The sequence below is a fragment of the Sciurus vulgaris genome (assembly GCF_902686455.1).
Source record: "Sciurus vulgaris genome assembly, chromosome: 1".
Lineage (NCBI taxonomy): Eukaryota > Metazoa > Chordata > Mammalia > Rodentia > Sciuridae > Sciurus > Sciurus vulgaris.
In genome coordinates, this window is record NC_136461.1 from 97,546,764 (window position 1) to 97,567,334 (window position 20,571).

Sequence of the window (20,571 nt, forward strand, 5' to 3'; positions counted from 1 at the left end):
TGCCCAGCTTGATGGCCAGAAACAAAGCTACAGCAGGTAACTTGGCTCCCTGCATTCCCTCCACCGTGGAGTTTTCTATGACACTGCCAGCATCACGGAGGAGAGGTTAGGATTTAGTTAAGCAGCTGGCATAGACAGGGTGGCAAGAGTGAGTGAAAGCAATAGTTGTCCCATACCCACAAAATCTGTTAGGAAAAAAGAAATAGCATAGTGGGGCAAAGCATATGACCTACCTAAGCTTAGCCTGAGAGGATCACAGGGTAATACCATCAGCATCAGCTTGGAAATGACTCTGCATCATAGCTTCATGAATCCTCTACCACACACGAAGGACAAAACAGATTCCCCTAATACCCACATTCCTTCCTGTTTATGTAAGAATGTATACAATGGGGACTGAGTTTAACCAGTGTTATTTTCTTACCTACCCATAGGGATATATTCCACTGAAAAAGTTCGTTAAGATTCCAAACTTACTCAACTTTCATTTTTACAACATCCTATGCCATGAGAAAACTTGATTTATTCTACTGGTTGGGTGGTATTTAAAGGAAAACAACCCTTATATATGAAGGTGGTATTCTCAATACTTAAACCAAGATTTTTGGTCCTTATTCAGAGACAAGTTCAATTTTGTTTAATATCCAGTTCTTGTCATATTTGTTTCCCTCTTTTCCAGAGGAGAACAAAATCAAAGCAGAAAAGTCCAATTGATAATCAGGGAGTGGTTAACAATGTCTGAGCTAGGCACAATGACAGAAATGACCAGTGGGTGGAGGAAAAACTAAAATTCAAGTTAGAATTTTATTATAGCACAGGGCAATAATAAATGTCAAAACAAACAAAAAGAAAGCGTGGTTCCTGGAGAGGGTTAACACCCACATTCTTTACTTGACAACACAGAGGAATACATTAACCACATGTAATACAGAATTATTTAAAGGACAGAGAAACTACAGTTACATTAACACATTACTCCCCACAATCATACTAGATAAAGTATTACTAGAAGTAAAGAGATCCAAACATTGTAGCATTAGATGCCATAATATAATGATGATGATCACAGTTCTAAGAGGGTTATAATTCAAATAGAACTAAAAAGACTAATAACAAGAAGTTTGTAAAAAACTTTTTTGTGCTTTACAAAATATAAAGAGGGTATGAATACATATTTCTTTCCACATAGTTTGTTCATTCAACTATTAAATATTTATTGGGTACTTGCTAAGGGCCATAATTAGGCCTCCATTTAGGGAAGAGAGTTGTGAAGGAAAACAACTAAAGTCTTATCCTCATGGAGCAGGGAGATAAGGAATAACTGAATCATACCTAATCATACCTAAATATGGGTAGGGGAGCACTGAGGATTTAACCCAGGGGTGCTTTAACACTTGCTACATCCCCGACCCTTTTTATTTTATTTATTTTTTATTTTGAGACAGGCCCTCACTAAGTTGCTTAGGGTCTCACTAAATTGCTGAGTCTGGCCTCCACTTGTGATCCTCCTGCCTCAGCCTCCCAAGCCACTGGAATTATAGGTGTGTGCCACTGCACCTGGCTACAAAAAAATTTATAAGCAATAAAACCAAGAACCTATAAAACTATAATTATTCCAACATTCATTTTTACAGTTACTCTGTGCAGAGAGAAATTTCCAATGCACATTTCTTACTTTTTCAAAGTTCTTATTTTACATATATTTTTCATATTTCTTATTTTCTTAGTTCTTTTATACTTCTTCTTTTAACAAGTTATCACTCATTTTAAAAATAGAACCTTTGGGTCTTTACTGTATTTCATTTCATGTCTTATATACACATGCTCAAAAACTGAAAAGTTTTGAGTTCTTTAAAGTTTATTTTATTCTATCTTTGCAGTACCTTCAGACTCATGAGACTACTTGTATCTTCGTAGTAGATGGATGTACTTGTATATTTTTAATAAGTTTTAAATTGAAAACAACTCAGTTTGACGTTTCAAAGTGTTTATTTCTGAAGGCAAAGCAGTCTAATAGAAAATGGACACACTGTAATGTTGCTAGCATCTCAGTAGAGGGCGCCTTAACTTAAAAATGAAGAATGATTTGGGAATAAATTGTAGAAGCTAAGAAAGGAGTGCATGAAGGTGGGATAAGAGGAAAGAAGGATGATAGGTGGATCTTTTTTTTTTTTTTTTTAGTCATCCACATTAATAGTTACAGATCTTTAAAATATACTAACAAATAATAAAAGAGCCAAAATATGATTTAAAACCTGAGTGCTAAATTTTTGTTTTTAAAAAATATTCTGTTCATATTCATTCACTGTGCACTTCAGTATTTGAATCAATGGAAGAAATGTAATATATTAAACTTTTAAAACTATTTTATATATTTCTAAATTATCATATCAGCATCCATCCACCAATAACAAAGTTAAAGTTTCGTAATGAGTCTGGACTTTTATAATCCTTTTAAATGATTTCTCAGTGACTCAGTCATCCATTTAAGCCCTGAACTATATAATGTAACTTTATGCTGCATAAAAAGGACATGGGATAAAGTTATTCCTTTAATTTAGTTTTTAATTGTGCTAAGATGTACATAACCTAAAATTTACTATCTTAACCATTTTTACATATTCAGTTTGGTGGCATTAAGTACATTTACATTATTGTGCAAACAACTCCACAATTCTTCACCTTACAAAACTGAAACTTCGCCTTGCAAAACTATTTACCCATTAAATACTAACTCCCCATACCTCCCTTTCCCCATCCTTTGGCAACCACCACTCTATGAATTTGATTGCTCTAGGCACCTCATATAAGTGAATCATACATTATTTGTCCTTTTGTAACTAGTTTATTTCACTTAGCATTAATATCCTCAAAGTTCATCCCTATTGTAACAAGTATCCATGTCCTTCCTTTTTTAAGGATGAACACTATTCATTGTATGTACATACCATAGCTTGATTATCTTTTCATCTATAGATGAACATATGGGCTACTTCCACCTTTTAATTATTGTGAATTCATGCTGATATGAACAAAGATCTCTTTGAGACCCTTTGATTTTTTTTAGAAATATACCTAGAAGTGGAATTGCTTTTTTTTTTTTTTTTTTTTTTTTTTTTTAGTAACTGCCATACTGTTTTCAATAGCAGTTGTACCATGCTACATCCCCATCAACAGTACACCAAGGTTCCAATTTCTCCACATCCTCACTGATACTTCCTATTTTGTTTTTCATTTATATTTGATAGCAGTTATTATGGTTTTAATTTTGAGGGTTTTATTTGCATTTCCCTAATGATTAGTGTTGTGGAACAGCTTTTAGTGTGTTTTTTGGTCATTCATATATTTTCTTTGGAGAAATGGCAAGACCTTTGCCCATTTTTTAATTCTTTCTCTTACATTGTTGAATTTTAGTTCTTTGTATATTCTGAAAATGAAGTCATCAGATATATTTTCTTCCATTTCATGGGTTGCCTTCTCACTCTGTTGTGCTTTTAATGCACAGGTTTGTTTTTTTTTTTTTTTTTTTAGTTGATATAGTCCAATTTATGTTTTTTTTTTTTTCTTTTGGTGACTAACAACTAGTTGTGTAACCCTTGAAAAGTTCTGTTGTCAAAATGTGCCATTTTTAAAGTTGTTTAATCTTGGTTTTTCTTCATTATTGTTGTTACTAATTAGTCATCCCTGTTAATGTCTATGCATGTTCAAGTGTCTTCTACATGTTGACTCTGTAGGGATCATTATGCAGATATATACAGTAAACTTATAGTCATATAATATTAATAATTTTATATTTTTAAAATATTTTTAGTTGTAGATGGATACAATACCTTTATTTTATTTTTTATTTTTATGTGGTGCTGAGGATAGAACCCAGTGTCTCACAAATTGATGGAAGGATAGAATCACTTGTTTAGTAATCAGGCAAATTTGGATAGCATACCCACTAGGTTTAAGGTACTTAGCTAGCTATTATGCAGGATCCAGAGAAGAGCCCAGCCCTACATTATATATTTTATTTTCAAGTAAACCTTTAATAGGCTATAAAGAGAAAGTGTTTTACAGGGCCAAGTACCATAAACTCAATTTGAGTGAGCCTGTGCAGAAAATAAAGGACTTGTAGCCGGGATTTGGGAAAAACAAGAACCATGAACTGGAACTGTCTCAAGAGTCTTTATCTTTTATCTCTGCTTCTTCTGTGCTCCTGCTTCCATACTGTTCACAGTCCTCAGTTTTATTCACATATTTGGAACAGCTCTCAGTTTTATATTTTACAACTTCAAGCACCAGAGAGTGCTGAGCCTTTCTTAACACTGTCTCTAGTACCACCAAGTTCTCCAAATCCTTACAAAAGACTCACTGACCTACCTGAGGAGTTCATCACTGAAGTGATTAAAAATGTCCAGGTGCCCAGGGTTATGGCAAAGCATTGTAGTTTTCAGTGTAACCAAGAAAAGGAAAAGGGGAAAAGAGGTGTACTTGTACAGATAGGTTTTCCTTATTGATTTTAATTGACTTTAGTTTCAATATATCAGATTATATTTAATTACTCAAATGTTCAAAATTAGAACAAGAAAGAATGAGGTATCTCTGAAATTATTTAAGGCAATGGCAAAATGAGATTCAGTTTTAAAAAAACTAAGTCTATAAGCAATTTTGGAGGAGCACAGACTTTTTTGTTAAGTAATATAGAACCAACAGACTGTTAACAGACGTTTAGACAATAGATAACCTATAAAACATGAAATGCAAAAGAATGCAGAATTTTCAAAATGTCTAAGTCATTCTGTGACTTGAAACCCACACCCACACTGTAAGTTTAAAAAGTATTGGATTAGAAGAGGATGTCTGGGATTCCTGCTGCTGAGTCTGCACACCTTCTCCCTCCCACAGGGGAAGGGACATCTGCCCTTCACCTCCAGCCTTGCACAAGAAACTTCAGTGAGACTACCTGAAAAGTTTGAGATAGGTCTCATGAGTTTTAAGAACATAATAAACACAATTAAGAAACATTAGGCAGCTGTTTTCACAATAAAGTGAAAAAGAAGCTTCTAACTTGAGCAAATTAACTCTCCCAGAGTTTGTGGAAAAAGAATTCATAATTTTTTCTGTTCCACAGGTAGACTTTGTAAGAGAGAAGCAGGGCAGGGTTTTATGAGAGCTTGTCTACAAGAGATGCCTAGAGGGTTAAACAGACTTCAGCATGAGAAAAAGGGGGTTTCCAAAGAACCCACCAAAGATCTCCAGAAGTGAGCTTTGAAAGCTGTCGGGGAGAGAATCCAGTACTGTAGGCAACAATACAGGTCTAGTAAGAACCTGCCTACTGGCCCTTTCACCTCCTCTCTACTCTGTTGTGACTCTGAGGTGCTTAGCCAGCTGGAGAAAGACTCCTAGAAGGAAAAAAGCAAAAGCAAAAGCCCACAAACATGCTCACCTCTCACTGCAGACTTTTAGTCTACAGGCAGGTCTGAGCAGAGGGAAAGAAAGAAGTTTTTTTTTTTTTTTTTTTTTTTTTTTGACCAGAGAAAAATACAAATGTATTAAGTAAATACTGGGCAACTACAACTGGAATTCGCCCATGTTGTTAAATGCCATCTAATGTTAATCATGTAAGATGTGGGAACTATTCCTTTGAAAAAGAACATTAACACTGGTTCTCAGCTATAAACTGAAAAATATCTGGAGGGAGCCTGAAACCTGTTCAAACAAGTGGGTCAGAGCTGGTTTCACTGGTGCTCATATCCCTTGCCCAAAAAGTTGCCAAGAAGACAAGGGGAAGATAGATAAAACGCCGGGAAGGTACAACCTATCAATGATGACATTCCCAACATACCAGTGGGACCTATATATATAGGCTTTCTGTCTTTAACAATTCCAAAATACTAAAGGAAAATAACAGGAAGTGGCATGTGGGGTTACTTAAAGAAAAATCTAAGTTACCCTTTTTTTTTTTTTGAGGAGTGGGTACTGGGGATTGAACTCAGGGGCACTAGACCACTGAGCCACATCCCAGCCCTATTTTTGTATTTTATTTAGAGACAGGGTCTCACTGAGTTGCTTAGCACCTCGCTTTTGCTGAGGCTGGCTTTGAACTTGAGATCCTCCTGCCTCAACCTCCCGAGCTGCTGGGATTACAGGCATGCACCACCATGCCCAGCTCTAAGTTACCTTTAACCAAATTATTTCTATTATGATTTCCCACTCAGTAAATGCTATTAAATTTTTTTTAATTATACATTTTATCTATACTATTTTGTGAAAAAGCAATTACATTAGAATCAAATTGGTTGACCAGTCCAATCATAACAATGCTCAACATTTCCCATTTTTGGCAACTTCTATCACTCTCGATTTTTGGTAAATCTGCTCTATGTTCCCAGCATCACAGCACCCCTGGCCCTTAGCAACCATTCCAGAAAAAAGATGATCCAATAATACTACCTATTCTTAATTTCATCAAATAAGTTTAAAATTCTTTCTCTACTAATAAAGTTTTTCATGCTTCTTATGAAAGATTTGACATCATACAATGGTTCTGTTTGTTTGGAAGCATGGACAGTTTTCCACTATAGTCTTCATCATATAACTGTTAAAGGGGAAAAAAAAGAAGATTCATATTTCTTGAGTTTTTCCAAACCCTGAATTTCTTCTCAATCTATGATGAACAAACACAAGATCCATGCTTCTTATTGGAACTATTTTTCTTATTGAGGTTTTTTTCCAGATCCAGAATTTCTTCTAAATCTACAAGGAAACAACCACAGGATTGGGAACATTGTTTCTGAGATAGACCCATTTACTGATGAGAAAGTCCTATTCCAACTGCAGAAATTTACCTGAGTCCCAGCCTTTTCAGTTTAACAATACACCTACCACCTAGAAAAATAAATCCAAGTACCCATCTGGGTTGAAGAAAAAGAGTTATTTATGACTTTGCAAAAAAATGGGACAATGTAATGTAAAATTCCCAAAAAGTCAAATGGTGCTACATAAGACATTTTTGTTTTGTTTTGTTTTTTTTTTCAGGAAAAAGGAATTATATGAAAACTTCTCATTTTTTTTTTCTTCTTCTATTTTCTATGTCCAAAGTTGAAGGCAAGTCATACTATAGGGTCCATCACACCTTCTTAACTAAAAACCTACTCGTGCTACTTTTCTTCCAGCTTTGGCCACAATGAAAATTAACTCTACTCTGCTATATGACTCCACAAAAACAGGATGAATAAAACTGTAATACAGCAGCCTCTCATCTTACGTAAACAGGTTTCCATCATGGACTCAAACTGGGTTGTTTGCTTTTACCATTCTTTCAACTAAATGTAAGCATGCATTCACAGAATTAGCTGCTACACCATCTGGTCCTTCAGAAGAAGAATGAAAAAATTTAAAAATAGCAAATGTTCCAAGACCTTTGAAAAAGTCAACAACAGCTTCTTTCTCCAGGAGAAAAATCCCTCCTTTCATCCAAAAATGTGGATATACACATGTAAAAATATGTATTTGTACAGACTCTAGGTATATCAGTTGTGAAATCAATCAATCTTGATACCTTGTCTTTATGCTCCTTTATCACATCAAAGGGTTAGCTGCAAAACTGGATCCTTGTTTCTGTCCAGCAAATATGTCACAAGATGAACCAGGATTTAGAGATATATGTCACTTTTTAACATCTCCTTCTTTTCAAATTACAACAAATATTTGGAATTTACTGCTGCAGTCTCAAATGTGCTTATCATAATAGTGGCCGAAACTGGAAGACATTTTTTAAAAACCCTGAAGTCATCCACACCTGCCATTTATTAGTCTTCTCGTTTCAAGTAAAAGGCAAAGAATACCACAACCTAAGCACCTGTTTCAAATTACACATCAGCCTTCGGCTTGCAAAATAATTTTTTGACAATTAAGCAAGTTGCAGAAGACCCATATCACTTGCTTTTTTCTTCCTGGAGAAGTCAGCAGGATAACTGCACCCTAAGGTCTTCCTTCTGTGTTGAATATGAAAGGTGAAACAAAAGAAAAGCAGTTTTTTCCATTCCAAACCATGGAGGTAATGTGTAGAAAGGTATCCATATTTCAGTGGGGAAAGTGGCTGAATAAAAGAAGCAGGACTACCCGCTCTAGAAGACAACATAGAAATACCTGCCACATCCTGAGTTCAGAATTTTGTTGAGATGAATAGAAAAGCACCTAAATATCAGGAAAGTGTTCATCCTGTGTGATAAGGATTCTCGCATGGTCCAGCAGACGCAATCGGCATCCCGGGGGCCTCCCAGCCCCCGGCCCGGAGGCCAAATGGCCAGATGGCCTCTCCTCTCCTCACTCCGCCATCTTCGCTTCTTCAAGAAGTTTTAACTTTAAATTGAAGTTGAAGTTTTGATGACTACACTGGGCCAAAAATGCTACTTTTTTAAAGAATCTTTTATTAACTGAAAGTGATAGGAAAAACCATGGGACTTGCCCTAACTATCATCTAGAGCAATGGAAGTATTAGTCCCACAGAATAAATTCAGAGTGACACTGGGAAATAGTTAACATTGCCTAGGCATTTCATCTCCCAGATCAATAAATTTGTCATTTCCAAACATCACCTCAGTTCCCATTTCTTCCTCTTAGACATCTTTAACTTCCAGCAAATTAACATAATAAATATCTCTAAGCTTCCATTTCTTTGTGTATAAGGTTGGATTAATGCCTTTCCTGCCTTTCTCTAGGGTTACTAGAAGAATTCTGAGACATATACCCTAATGCATATTAGCTCAAAAAACTGTTTTAAATGTTTAAAATATTCTATAACACTAAATGTCGTATGTCTTCAAAAAATTCAAAATTGAACTTCTTAAAAACAAGTCTATTGGTCTAAAAACATTAACATTGCTACCAAAAACAAGGTAAAAAGACCACTTTTGTTATTTTTATCATTAAATTAAAAAATTATTTGAATTACTAAATCATTACCAGTCTAATTTTAATTATGACTTGGCTACAGTAATCTGGATTGTACATGAATGAGTTCAAGTAAGGTTGGCCACTACCTGCACCTGTTAGAATTTTCTTTGGCCAGTTGTATTGGTAAGGCACAGAAGAACTTCCTGCTGCCCACAGAACTGCTCAGACTTCCTGGCAGTCTTTTGAGACCTGACAGAGTGAGTAAATAAACATTAAAGACAACAGTTTGCTTTGGAACATTACATCCTCTCCCTAGGAGAACAAAAAGGTGATGACTAAGAGAATCAACGAATACAAAATTACTGTTTTAAAAATAAATTAAAATACACCTATTTTATCCTAAAAATGCAGTTATAATTAAAAGTTGTCTAAGACAGTTAGTCTTATAATAAGGAGGCTTTATTAGCCAGCTACATTATATGAAAATGAGTTTTTTTATCCACCTTAAATTTTTTCCTTTGTATCGATTTCTTTTGATGTTTTAGCAAGATCTAGTTTAAAAGTTCTTTTTTGTGTGTGGTGGGGGGCTAGGGTTGTGGCTCAGTGGTAATGTGCTTGCCTAGCATGGGTGAGGCACTGGGTTCCAGTCTCAGCACTACATAAAAATAAATAAAATAAAGGCATTGTGTCCATCCACAATTAAAGAATGTTTTTTAAATTCTTTTTTTCTTGCAGTACAGGGGGTGAGGGTGTGTTAGCTTGAACTCAGGGGCACTTTACCACTGAGCCACACCTCTATCCCTTTATTTATTTATTTATTTATTTTTACAGACTGCATTTTGATTCATTGTACACAAATGGGGTATATCATTTCCTTTCTATGGTTGTACACGATAAAGATTCATACCATTGTGTAATCATACATGTACATAGGGTAATGATGTCTGTCTCATTCCCTTGTTTTATTTTGAGACAGGGTCTCACTAAGTTGCTAAGGCTGGACTGGAATTTGCAATCCTCTGCCTCAGCCCTATGACTGCTGGGATTACAGGTGCACCACTGTGCCTGTCTTTTGATATTTTATTGTGATCTGTGTAGTTGTATTTATGATTATAAAAACTGACATTTTATCATATTGTGAAAAATACAAAAAATCATAGAGGAAAAAACACTCATGGTTCCACTGTCCAGAGATTTAATTTAGGCATATAAACTTTTACTCTTTTGCCTGTGTAAATATGTGCATGTTATGATTTCCCTCTGTCTCTCCTCCCTCCCTCCCCCCTCACTGTCTTTATCATATAATTCCTTTATTGCATATTTATCTTTCCACTAAAATAATCTGAAATTAAATACACTATTTGGAATACTGCTTTTCCCAGTTGGTATGGTTTAACACTATCCTATATTACTTTATATTTTCCTATGGCATCATTTCAAAGAACTGCTTAATATTACACTGTTGGGCTTAAACTAGTATTTTGTTAAACATATTAGTTATTATAATTCTTTGCTATTTTGAACAATGGAAAAGATAAGCTTCTACTATCTTCACTCAAACTTCTTATTCTAGCCCAGAAAATTCATCTCATTCAAGTATGATTAACAAAAATGAATAAATCAGCATTTAGGCTAAAGTATTATAAGAAGAAAGCAATAGTAACCAATTTCCTATAAATGTACAAAAAGTGCCTACTACAGGTAAATGAAAATTGTAACATTCCTTCACATATTTTTATAAAGAAAAAATGTAATGAAGCCTATTGAAACCACAAAAGACCACAAAATAAACAGTAAAAAACTTGAGAAAGAGATGTTCAAATAACAGGAGGTTTTGACTGGACAACATGAAAATGTGAAGTATAACTTAGAGACTCATGAAAATAGCAGAGGAAAAGAACCAGGTTGGAATTTTAAGTTGATTGGAATCTTATCTTTGGATTTCAGTAGTTTTACTTTTATGTGTTCAGTTATGATTTGCTTTTATCTTGCTTAAAGTTTACTGAGTACCTGTAATCTGTAAATTTTTCTTCCACCAAATTGAGTATATTTTGAACCATTATTTATTCAAGTACTTTTTATACTTTATTTTTTCATTCCTCATCTTCTTGGCTCTAATTAAATGTATTCAACCTGTCAATATTGTATCACAGATCACTGAAACTCTTTTTTTCCCCAATCTATTTTCACTTGTTTTGTTGTTTGTTTGGGTTGCTTTGTTGTGTTTGTTTTGTTTGTTCAGTACTTGGGATTGAACCAGGGGTGCTTTACCACTGAGCTACATCCCCAGTTCTTTTTATATTTTTACTTTGAGACAGGGTCCTGCAAAGTTGCTAAGGCTGGCCTCGAATTTGTGATCCTCCTGCCTCAGCCTCCTAAATTGCCGGCATTAAAGGTGTACACCACAACTCTTGGTTATTTTCACATGTTCTTCAAATGAGATCATTTTTATTAATATGTCTTTAAGTTCATTGACTCTTCAGTCTTCACTAATTGTTACGAGCTTATTCAGGGGTTTTTTCAGATATTTTTTCAATTCTAGTATTTCTACTTGGTTCTTTTATGGTTTTCATTTCTCTGCCAGAATTCCCCATCTTTTGACCCATTTTGACCTATTTTCCCCTTAAATCCTCTAACCTATTTCTAGTAGCTATCTAATGTCCTTCTCTGCTAATTCCAACACTTAGATTACCTGTGAATCTATTAATATATGATGTTTTTCTCTTGGTTATGAATGATGTTTTCCTACTTTTTCATCTATAATTTTTTAAAATTCTGGACATTATTGATAACTTACTGTAGAGGTTCTAGATTTTGTTGTAGTCACTAACGGCTTTTTGTTGTTGTTGTTGTTGTTGTTTTTGTTTTTCTGATGTGTTAAAACCTCTGGCAGATAATTTTAATTGTATGGAGGCTAGGGTTTAGGATTTGTTAGGGCATGTTTATTTTAGCCCATGATCCTGAACTTACTTCTAAAACATGACCCTTCCAGGGTTTTCAGTGGAAATTGCAAGGAATTACCCATGCCCCAGTAACTTGGCAGGATTTGAACTTCAAACTTTATCTGCTCAGAATCAGGCAGCTGCTGAAATCCCTTTGTCACTTACTGAAATATTACCCTCTTATACACAGGTTAGGAATCAATCAAGTATTTAAGAGTAATTCGTGTATAGATTTTGGATCTTCTCACTCTACTTTCTGGATTTTCCTAATTTCCAGCTGGTGTTTAAGTCCCAAGTGCCAACACCTGTCTCTTCAGCCCTGTCTCTCTTGGCACACTCTGCCAGATGCTTGTTGAGTGGTACTAGAAAGAGCCCTTGGGGCAACAATATGCTTTAGAGAAGATATGATAGTACTTTGGTTAATAATAAGTATTAAGCTCCACTCTAAGTTAGTGACTTTGCATTCTGATCTATATCTCAGTCTTTTGAGTTATTGTTAACCTAGCACCAAGAAACTGATAATTTTGAGGAAATTAAGTCAAATGTTTTGGATAACCAAGGCTAAGGATCAAAACCTGGACTTTAATTAGTCTAGCTTAACAATACTTCATTCCATTAGTGGTTAAACAGCCCATTACCACCTTCTCATACTTCAGTGCAATTCCACAGAGATTGTGACTTTTTTTAAATAAAAGTAGAAGCAAATATTTAGGATATCAAGGGGTTAGTTCAACCACCTCTTAAATTTAAGTAAGAATTGCTTCAGTAAGTATTAAAGAATGGATTTAATTTTTTAAATTCTTTTTTAAAAATGTTTTCAAGGCTGCTGTTGCATGAGGCTTTCACTAATAACCTGGGCGATAGCTGAAGAGCGTGCTCTACTCTCTCTAAGCAAAAACCTGGCAAACCAAGGCATAATGGAAGGAGTTCTTGGAAGTAAGAGCCCAGGACCTACCATCAGAGTGGATATTCACAAGAATTGTCTTCAGTCATGACTTTGGGATTAAAGTTCTTCTGCTTGATCCATTCTGCCTTTTGCAATTACCTTACGGGCTTGACCAGACCTGTTTCAGATATTACACTAAATACAGTGAGTGGAAGACAACACAACCATAGGCAATATCCAGCTATAGCAGTTCAGCACTTTGCAACCATGGCCTATCCAGCTATAGCAGTTCACCACTTTGCAACCAAGAAAGTCAAAGATTTTGTAGAGATGATCTAATGGAAAGTTGGATTTAAAATTAGGCAGATTTGGGACCAAATCTTGACTTTTATCATTTCCTGACCTGTGATATTAGCTAAAGGAAAAGGAGAGTCTCAAACCAGAGTGAATATTAACATTACCTTGGTTGAGGATATAATCAACTTGGAAGAGGTGGATGAAGAAATGAAGACTGTGATAGAAGCACTCAAGGATAATTTCAATAAGACTCTCACTATAAGGACCTCACCGGGATCCCTTGATCACATTACTGTGGTAACTGCTGATGGGAAGCTTACTGTAAACCAGATTAGCCAGATCTCCATGAAGTCACCACAGTTGATTTTGGTGAATATGGCCAGCTTCCCAGAGTGTACGGCTGCAGCTATCAATGCTGTAAGAGAAAGTGGAATGAATCTGAACCCAGAAGTGGAAGGGCCACTAATTCGGGTACCAATTCCCATAGTAACCAGGGAGCACAGGGAAATGCTGGTGAAACTAGCCAAACAGAATACCAACAAGGCAAAGGACTCTCTACAGAGGGTTCCCACCAATACAATGAATAAGCTGAAGAAATCAAAGGACAAGACCTCGGAAGATACCATTAGGCTCATAGAGAAGCAGATCAGCCAAATGGCCGATGACACAGTTGCAAAGCTAGACAGGCAACTGGCAGTGAAGACCAAAAAACTCCTTGGATCAAAGACCATCAGCGCCCAGCCACACTCCAGCCTGTTTCTGATGGATCTCATAGGTGACAAATTGGCACCTCCTGCCCCTATCTCCACCCACATGGAAGTCTGTCACTGTGGTGTCAGTTCAGGGAAGGCTCTGCCATCCAGTGGGACACTCAGATTTGCTCATTCTCTTCCTCCTTCCACCTGCTCATTCTACTCTGAGTCTTCTGGCATGGTTACCCTCAGAGAACATCTGCTGCTGGAAAAGGGTCTTTATGGAGCATTTGCCTTGACCATGATGTTGCCAATAGATGGGGATCATTGGCAGGCTTTGCACTACCTGCTTCTCATATCTCAGGAGCCTCCTTTTTTAAACAGTAAGTCAGGCTCTGTTTCTAATTTTAAACTCTGTTCAGACTGATGTGGGCCCCCCACTGTGACTGAACCCCTTTGCTAGAAGCCCAATTCCACAAAATGGAAAAATCTAAATAAATTAGAAAGAATAACAGCTACAAAAAAAGGACAGAGTTGGCTGGGGTGGATGGTCTCTAAGTACCTGTATTTAAAGCAACAAGAACAGTGTTTTTGCTCTGGATCAACTTCATACATGCTCCATCTCTGCCTGGACCACTCTTCTACTCCTCACCAACAGGGTAGGCCTATTTACCTTTCTTATCAGGCCCTCTGGAACCCTTCCTTAACTCTAACCTAAAACTTCCAGTATTGATTCTCAGTTCAATCTAATGCTTTTATTTTAAGCCTATGTATTATATTATTATTTTGCCAATTAGTTTGTGACTGGCATAATACCTGGAACATAGAAGACATTTGTATTTTTGCATTGTAAATAAATTGCACATAGTAGCTACCTAAAAAAAAAATGTTTTCAGCTAGAAGACAAAATTTTTCCAATGCTTTTTCTCATGCCAACTTGCTTATGTAAGCTAAAAATATCAAGAAATGAGCCAACAATATTTATATTTACAAACTAAAGTGTCCAGGGTAGTAAATAATATTATCATTATTCTATCTACAATATGATAGAATGAATTGTGAAAGAAACTTTCCATTTTGCTTAAAGAGAAACAGAGACTCCAGTGATTAACAGAAACATCAATTTTAAATGCACTGATATTTTTTAAAGCTCAGCTTTAAAAAAATGTTTTCAAATACAAAAAGGCTAACATAAACTCTTACAACTGACCAAATGTTTTATGTTATTCTATGATATATTCCAATCAAAAATAAGTCTCAAGTTAGGAGTCAAGAGAGAGTGGCAGGAAATGTAAAAAGAATTTGGATTTAAAATTATTAAATTAAGGATTTAAAATTATTAAAGAACTTTACCAAAATTATTGTTTAATTTATATATTTTATAATAGATAAAGAGAAAATATTTTAACAGTTATTTGATATTTCTTTCCTTTTAGAAAAAAGGTTATGATCTCCTTATAACCCAGACATTATCTTATAATTCAGTGATTTTGACAACAACAATAATTTGATATTTCACTTCTAGGTTACTCCCAAAAATGGTTTCACTCTTTCATAAACCACACAGCCGATGACTACTGCAGGAAGCAACTTTATGATGTTAGGGGTGATACCCCTGTAAAATCCTCTTATTCCTTCTTTTTTACATATTTCTTGAATGAGCTGAATCATAGTTGGTGTTTCTTTTCCCACTGGGGCTATAAATTTAAAAAGATCAGCATAATTCAGTATTTAATCTTTACACATTAAGATAGTTCAATGATAAATTAGGATTTACAGAAGTTAAAATTACTTCAGAGTAAGCTTCTCTTCCTACATATAGAATAGTCCTGTGCTGTTCAATATGGTATCTACTAAACACATATGACTATTGAGATTTAATTAAAATTTTAAAAAACTACAAACTCAGCTCCTTGGTCACATTAGTAACATTTCAAGTGCTGGAGAGCCAGCCACACATGTTTAATGGCCACTGTAGTATACAGTACAGATAGAAAATATTTCCATGACTTCAGAAAGTTCTATCGAAGAAGTTGAAAGTCTTTCACAAGGGACCTCCAAGGAGCATTTGGAATTGCATATGACACAGGTAGTTGGATAGAAGAATGGATGTGAGGTGGAAGGGATAGGGAAATTCTCCACCTCAGCTGCAATATAAATTAAATCCCAAGGTCTAACTAAAAAAAGAGGAAGAAAGAGAATGTAAAAGAATATCACTTTCCACATAACCCTTTAAATAGTTCACTCAAGAAGATTATAGGATTATGTGAATTTTTTTATTATTCTTTAAAAGTTATAAAGGTATTTTCTTAAAATCCAAATCCCTAAATTTCACTCTGAGAGGAACAAAGCAAATACCATCCTTCTGTTTAATAACCTCTCCTTAAGAACACTGAAATACAATGTAACTGAGTTCAATTCCACAAATATATTAAGTTCCTGATGTGGAACATGATGGTGATAGCAGAACCAAGAAAAAACTGTATGTTCCTATGGGGCAACCTTTGATTCAGTTTGAAGTGACAAAACCTTTTCTATTGTTCTACATGGTATTTTTTAATTAAAAAAAAAGTTCCTCAATAAGATCATCAGTTGCTGAAGGAAATGTGAAGAGTTCCAAACAGAGTTTTGGAGAAAAAATAAAACCTACAACTCACAAAAGCTACCAGTCAATAAAATGATTAATTCAATATTTATGCTTTAAATCAGAGTTAACTTTTGCTTTATTCATCAGTTCTACAGTTATTCTGTTTTTGAAATCATTAATTTATACTTCTTTAAAACATACTTCTTACTTATTACTTCATCAAAAAGACAAAACTTACCTTCAGCCTGCATGCGAGTTCTAACAAGATACAGAGGGAAGCTGACTAACTGACCACAAGTGTGAGACAGTGTACTACAGCCCAGCAAAATTATTATCCCAGGGTTTACAGAGTCTCCTGCATTCTGCTCCAGCCAATAATTCTTCAAAAACTGGCAGAGAGAGAATAATAAATATCCTTTAAATACTATGTAACTCTAAGTTGAATAAAACTTTAGTACAGTGGCTGGGGTTGTAGTTCAGTGGTGGAGTGCTTGCCTAGCATGTGTGAGGCACTGGGTTCAATTCTCAGGACCACATAAAAATAAAGAAAATAAAGGTCCACTGACAACTTAAAAAAATTAAAAACAAAAAAACTTTAATATAGAGGGTTACTGCACTGTCATATGAGGAACATGATGCACAAATGTTTTCAAATAAATAACCTGAATTTTGAGTTCTCCTTTGTGTGTGCTTCTCTGTGTGTTTTATTTTTGTTTTTGTTGCGGGGGGGTATTTTGTTTTGTTTTTCTTTGCTTATTTATTTTGGTTTTAAAGATAGAGACTAGAACAAAGTCCTGAAGATTCTCAGGAATTAACAAAATATTGTAGAGAGGAAGACTGCAAAATCTACTACAGGTTAACACAACCACACTTTCTCAGCTTTTAAGAGAGACTAACTACTCTTTTCAAATTCGCTTTCCCTTGAATAAAAGTGGCTAGAAAAATATTATTTAGAAATAATAGGTTTAAAACATCACTGTTTTTCGAACTGTTCATTTATTAAAGCATATACCAATAAAAAAAAGAAGTGGTACACTAGTACGAAAGCTACAGATATTACACCGTAGATGTAAAAGAATGGAGAAAGCCCAACGTAAACAGTAGCAATACACTTATTTTAAGAAGAATCACAGAAACCAGGAAACAAAAAGAAAAGGAAAATATGTGCCATAATATTCAATACTTTAAATATCTACAAAAATATAATTGTATTTGTTAAAGTGATAAATGAGATTAGCTGTTTTTCACACGATGGAGGTACTACTTGTCAAAAATATCACAGGCCTGTACCTAGACAGCTATTCTTACCATATTGAGAATGAATCTGAGTTATTCTAATCATTCACTCCCACCTTGTTCTTATGACCAAATGGTGAATGTTGTTAAGATGATCTTCCTGAGACAAATATAGGAAATGTCTAGCTGAAAGTGGGGTACCCTCAGAATGTCTCAGGAAATAGTTCAAGAATCTTATTTTTTAAAAGACTTACATGTAGACAATTTCAATTATGCATCCAGGGTTGAAAACCACCATATTATCAGAATACTGATCTATAATCACTACCAAGAACTAATTCACCAAAAACAAACAACTAAAATTATTAGAATACATATAAAACAAAATAAAAACATTGAATTCACTCCTCAGTCAAAAGCTGCTTCATGAAAAGTCATTTATAATCATATTTTTAGAATAAAAAACTGTTGTTGTGCATAGTTTCAGATTTAACCCATAATGTCACATTTTGAAAATGAACTCACCTCATAAACAGCAAGATCTAAGCCTGCATATGGTACAATGCCCAGCAAGTTAGGAACATGGCCTTTAAAAAATGTTCGGAAACCCTCTTGTTTCAGAAGCTTCTTGCAACAATCCATAATCCCTGAATACTCTCCAGTGTTAGCTACAGTCAGTCTGGTCTTTATTACCTACATGTGAAAGAACATAACAAAAATATATTGATTAGATTCACCCTGCTCATTTGGCAATCCAGTGAGGCTTACTGTACCATGATGTTCGCAAACTTTTATAGAAACCAAAAAAGAAAACAACCATAAGTAATAACTGTAACTTTCAACAGTTAGGTATTAATTAGCAACAACAAATAGAGTATAAAGTTTTTAAAAATATTCAAATAAGAAAATTAAGCAGTATGTTGTTAATGTGCTATACGGCAACATGTTCTGAAACAAATTCATTTGGAATAAATGTTGTTGGTATAAAATAAAGCAAACATAGCCAAAACTCAGGTTAAAAAATAATGTGGTCACATTAAAGTGAAGAACTAATATGACAAAAGAATTCTATATACGCTTAAAATGCACACTCAGGGAAACAGTAAGACTTCTAAGCTATAACAATATAACTTGAGTCCATTCTGTGCTCATAAAGTAGTGACATCAACAGAAGCTATGAAGACAACAGCAGGCTCCAGCTGACTCTATATGATCAATATTCCCAAGCCAGATACAATTCTAATAGTCTCACTCTTTGTCTTAATTTCCATTAACTTAATTTAAGGGCACTCTACATATGCTTGGAGAAATGGCTCTCCCCAACAGGGAAGACAAAAAAGAACAAATCTTATCTTGTTTGGGCAAACTGTGTAACTTGGTGGGGCTACCTCTGTGCAGTCAATAGGAAGTCTTTTGCTTCATGAATCTTTCTGCAGGACCCATTCTTAAAATTTTCTGTCCTCTTCAAGGCAGTGTGCTCTCCTCTTACCAAGTAAATCTTCACTGTCATGTTTTTATTTTCTCTTCTTACTCCCTAAATTAAGATCTCAAAAGTTTTCTTCTCAGCATTAAAAAAAAACAAAAAAAAAAAAAAAAAAAAAAAAAAACCTTGCATTTTGCTTAGGGAATATCTCATGACTTCAATTAACATCTCTCTGCAGGTAATATACTATGATTTGAATCTCAACTCTTGGTATTACATTTGCATCTTGCCTGCTGAAAATCATAACATGGTTGTCCCACAACTGCTAAAATTAAATATATGCAAATCTGATCTCATTACCTCTCAAGAGTCTGGTTCCCTTCCTCCATCCTCTACCTCTATTAGGAATCTGACCTAGTTGGAACTCTCCTTAACACTCAGACACAGAGCCCATAGAGAGCTTTGCTTCCTTCCTTCCCTGTTCCCTATTTTCCATTTTTCAAGTTGTCCATTCTCACAAGAACTCTAAGAGTCCATTTTTCCTATCATTTGAGCTCTTATCATTTTTCTAACTGAGGACAACATCTTATCTTCTCTGTATTCTCTTCTCAAAAAAACAAGGCAAGACAAAGAAAGAAAAAAGACAATAACAAAGATCAGATTGTAGGCTCCAAAGTCATTAATGGCTTCTTATTTTTTGAGGAACTGAAGTTAAATTCAAGAGACTTTCTGATTGTACCCCAACCCTTCACCTATACTATGTCCAGTCCAAAATTAATACTGACTTTTTTTAACTTCTATTCCTTTGCTCAAGCTGTTATTTCTGCCTAAAATGCCCTTCCTCATAATCCCTCCATATCCAAATTCTAAGCCAAGCTCATACATTTTATTCCTGGCTTTCATGAAATTCCTAGTTAGAAATTATTTCTCCCCTTTGAGTTTCCATAACATGGTATATGGATTTCTCTCCTAGCATTTACTTTTTCTATTTTGAATCATCATTACTGATGTATTCATTTTCCCTTCTAGACTATAAATTACATGATCAAAATCCCTGTCTGACTCTTCTCTGGATCCTGCATAATAGCTAGCTAAGTACCTTAAACCTAGTGGGTATGCTATCCAAATTTGCCTGATTACTAAACAAGTGATTCTATCCTTCCATCAATCAAATAATTAATAAAACTGTTTATCTTCTTGTCCATCTACAATACTATCTTTGTCTTAAAAAAACACCTACTGAGATCAAGTGACATAAGGTTTAAAACCTGTAGCTTTAAAATTATTTATTATATTATTATATAAAATGCTGATCTGGAATTCATTCATAAGAAGTTAAAATTTGCATTAAAACATGGATTTAGTTAAAATTTTATAATACATACCTCCATAGGATAAATACAGGTCTGGGCAGTTGCTCCAGCCAATGAACCAGCTATAAATCTTTCAAAAACTCCTGTATAAGAACCTTCAAAACTAAGCCATTTCTTATACTGCACAAACAAAAGTATTAAAAATGTGTAGTATTAATGAAATGTAATACAGTGTTTCTAAATTTTTAACATTAAGAGCATAAATTTATGTTAAAACATATACCAGATACATGATACTAGCACAACCCA

The 20,571-nt window shown here is 34.8% G+C and overlaps 2 protein-coding genes across 4 annotated transcripts in view; one reads left to right on the forward strand and one right to left on the reverse strand.

Annotated features, from left to right (window-relative positions):
- The first annotated feature begins 12,793 nt into the window (after positions 1-12,793).
- On the forward strand, positions 12,794-14,672 carry LOC306657370 (ribosome-recycling factor, mitochondrial-like). The gene is made up of 2 exons (XM_079133316.1): positions 12,794-13,033; positions 13,130-14,672. Exons 1-2 carry the CDS (start codon positions 12,820-12,822, stop codon positions 14,128-14,130), a joined length of 1,215 nt encoding a protein of 404 aa, XP_078989442.1. The 5' UTR covers positions 12,794-12,819; the 3' UTR covers positions 14,131-14,672.
- A 308-nt stretch (positions 14,673-14,980) lies between these two features.
- LOC306657240 (mitochondrial adenyl nucleotide antiporter SLC25A24-like) overlaps positions 14,981-20,571 on the reverse strand; it is a 60,449-nt gene continuing 54,858 nt past the window's right edge. The window contains exons 6-9 of one of the 3 annotated variants that reach the window (XM_079133048.1): positions 20,335-20,442; positions 18,052-18,219; positions 16,529-16,679; positions 14,981-15,400 (exon numbers count right to left, since the gene is read on the reverse strand). In XM_079133048.1, coding sequence (XP_078989174.1) covers positions 15,225-15,400; positions 16,529-16,679; positions 18,052-18,219; positions 20,335-20,442 — 603 coding nt within the window. In that variant the 3' untranslated portion in view covers positions 14,981-15,224. The remainder of the gene's footprint in view (positions 15,401-16,528; positions 16,680-18,051; positions 18,220-20,334; positions 20,443-20,571) is intronic. The other 2 variants (XM_079133049.1, XM_079133047.1) reach the window with 2 other exon arrangements.

Bases quoted from the DNA above. Each gene is read 5' to 3' on its own strand.
- LOC306657370 (XM_079133316.1), top strand. From the start codon at position 12,820: ATGACTTTGGGATTAAAGTTCTTCTGCTTGATCCATTCTGCCTTTTGC. The intron at 13,034-13,129 runs ATTTTGTAGAGA...CTGTGATATTAG, and splicing joins TGCAACCAAGAAAGTCAAAG to CTAAAGGAAAAGGAGAGTCT.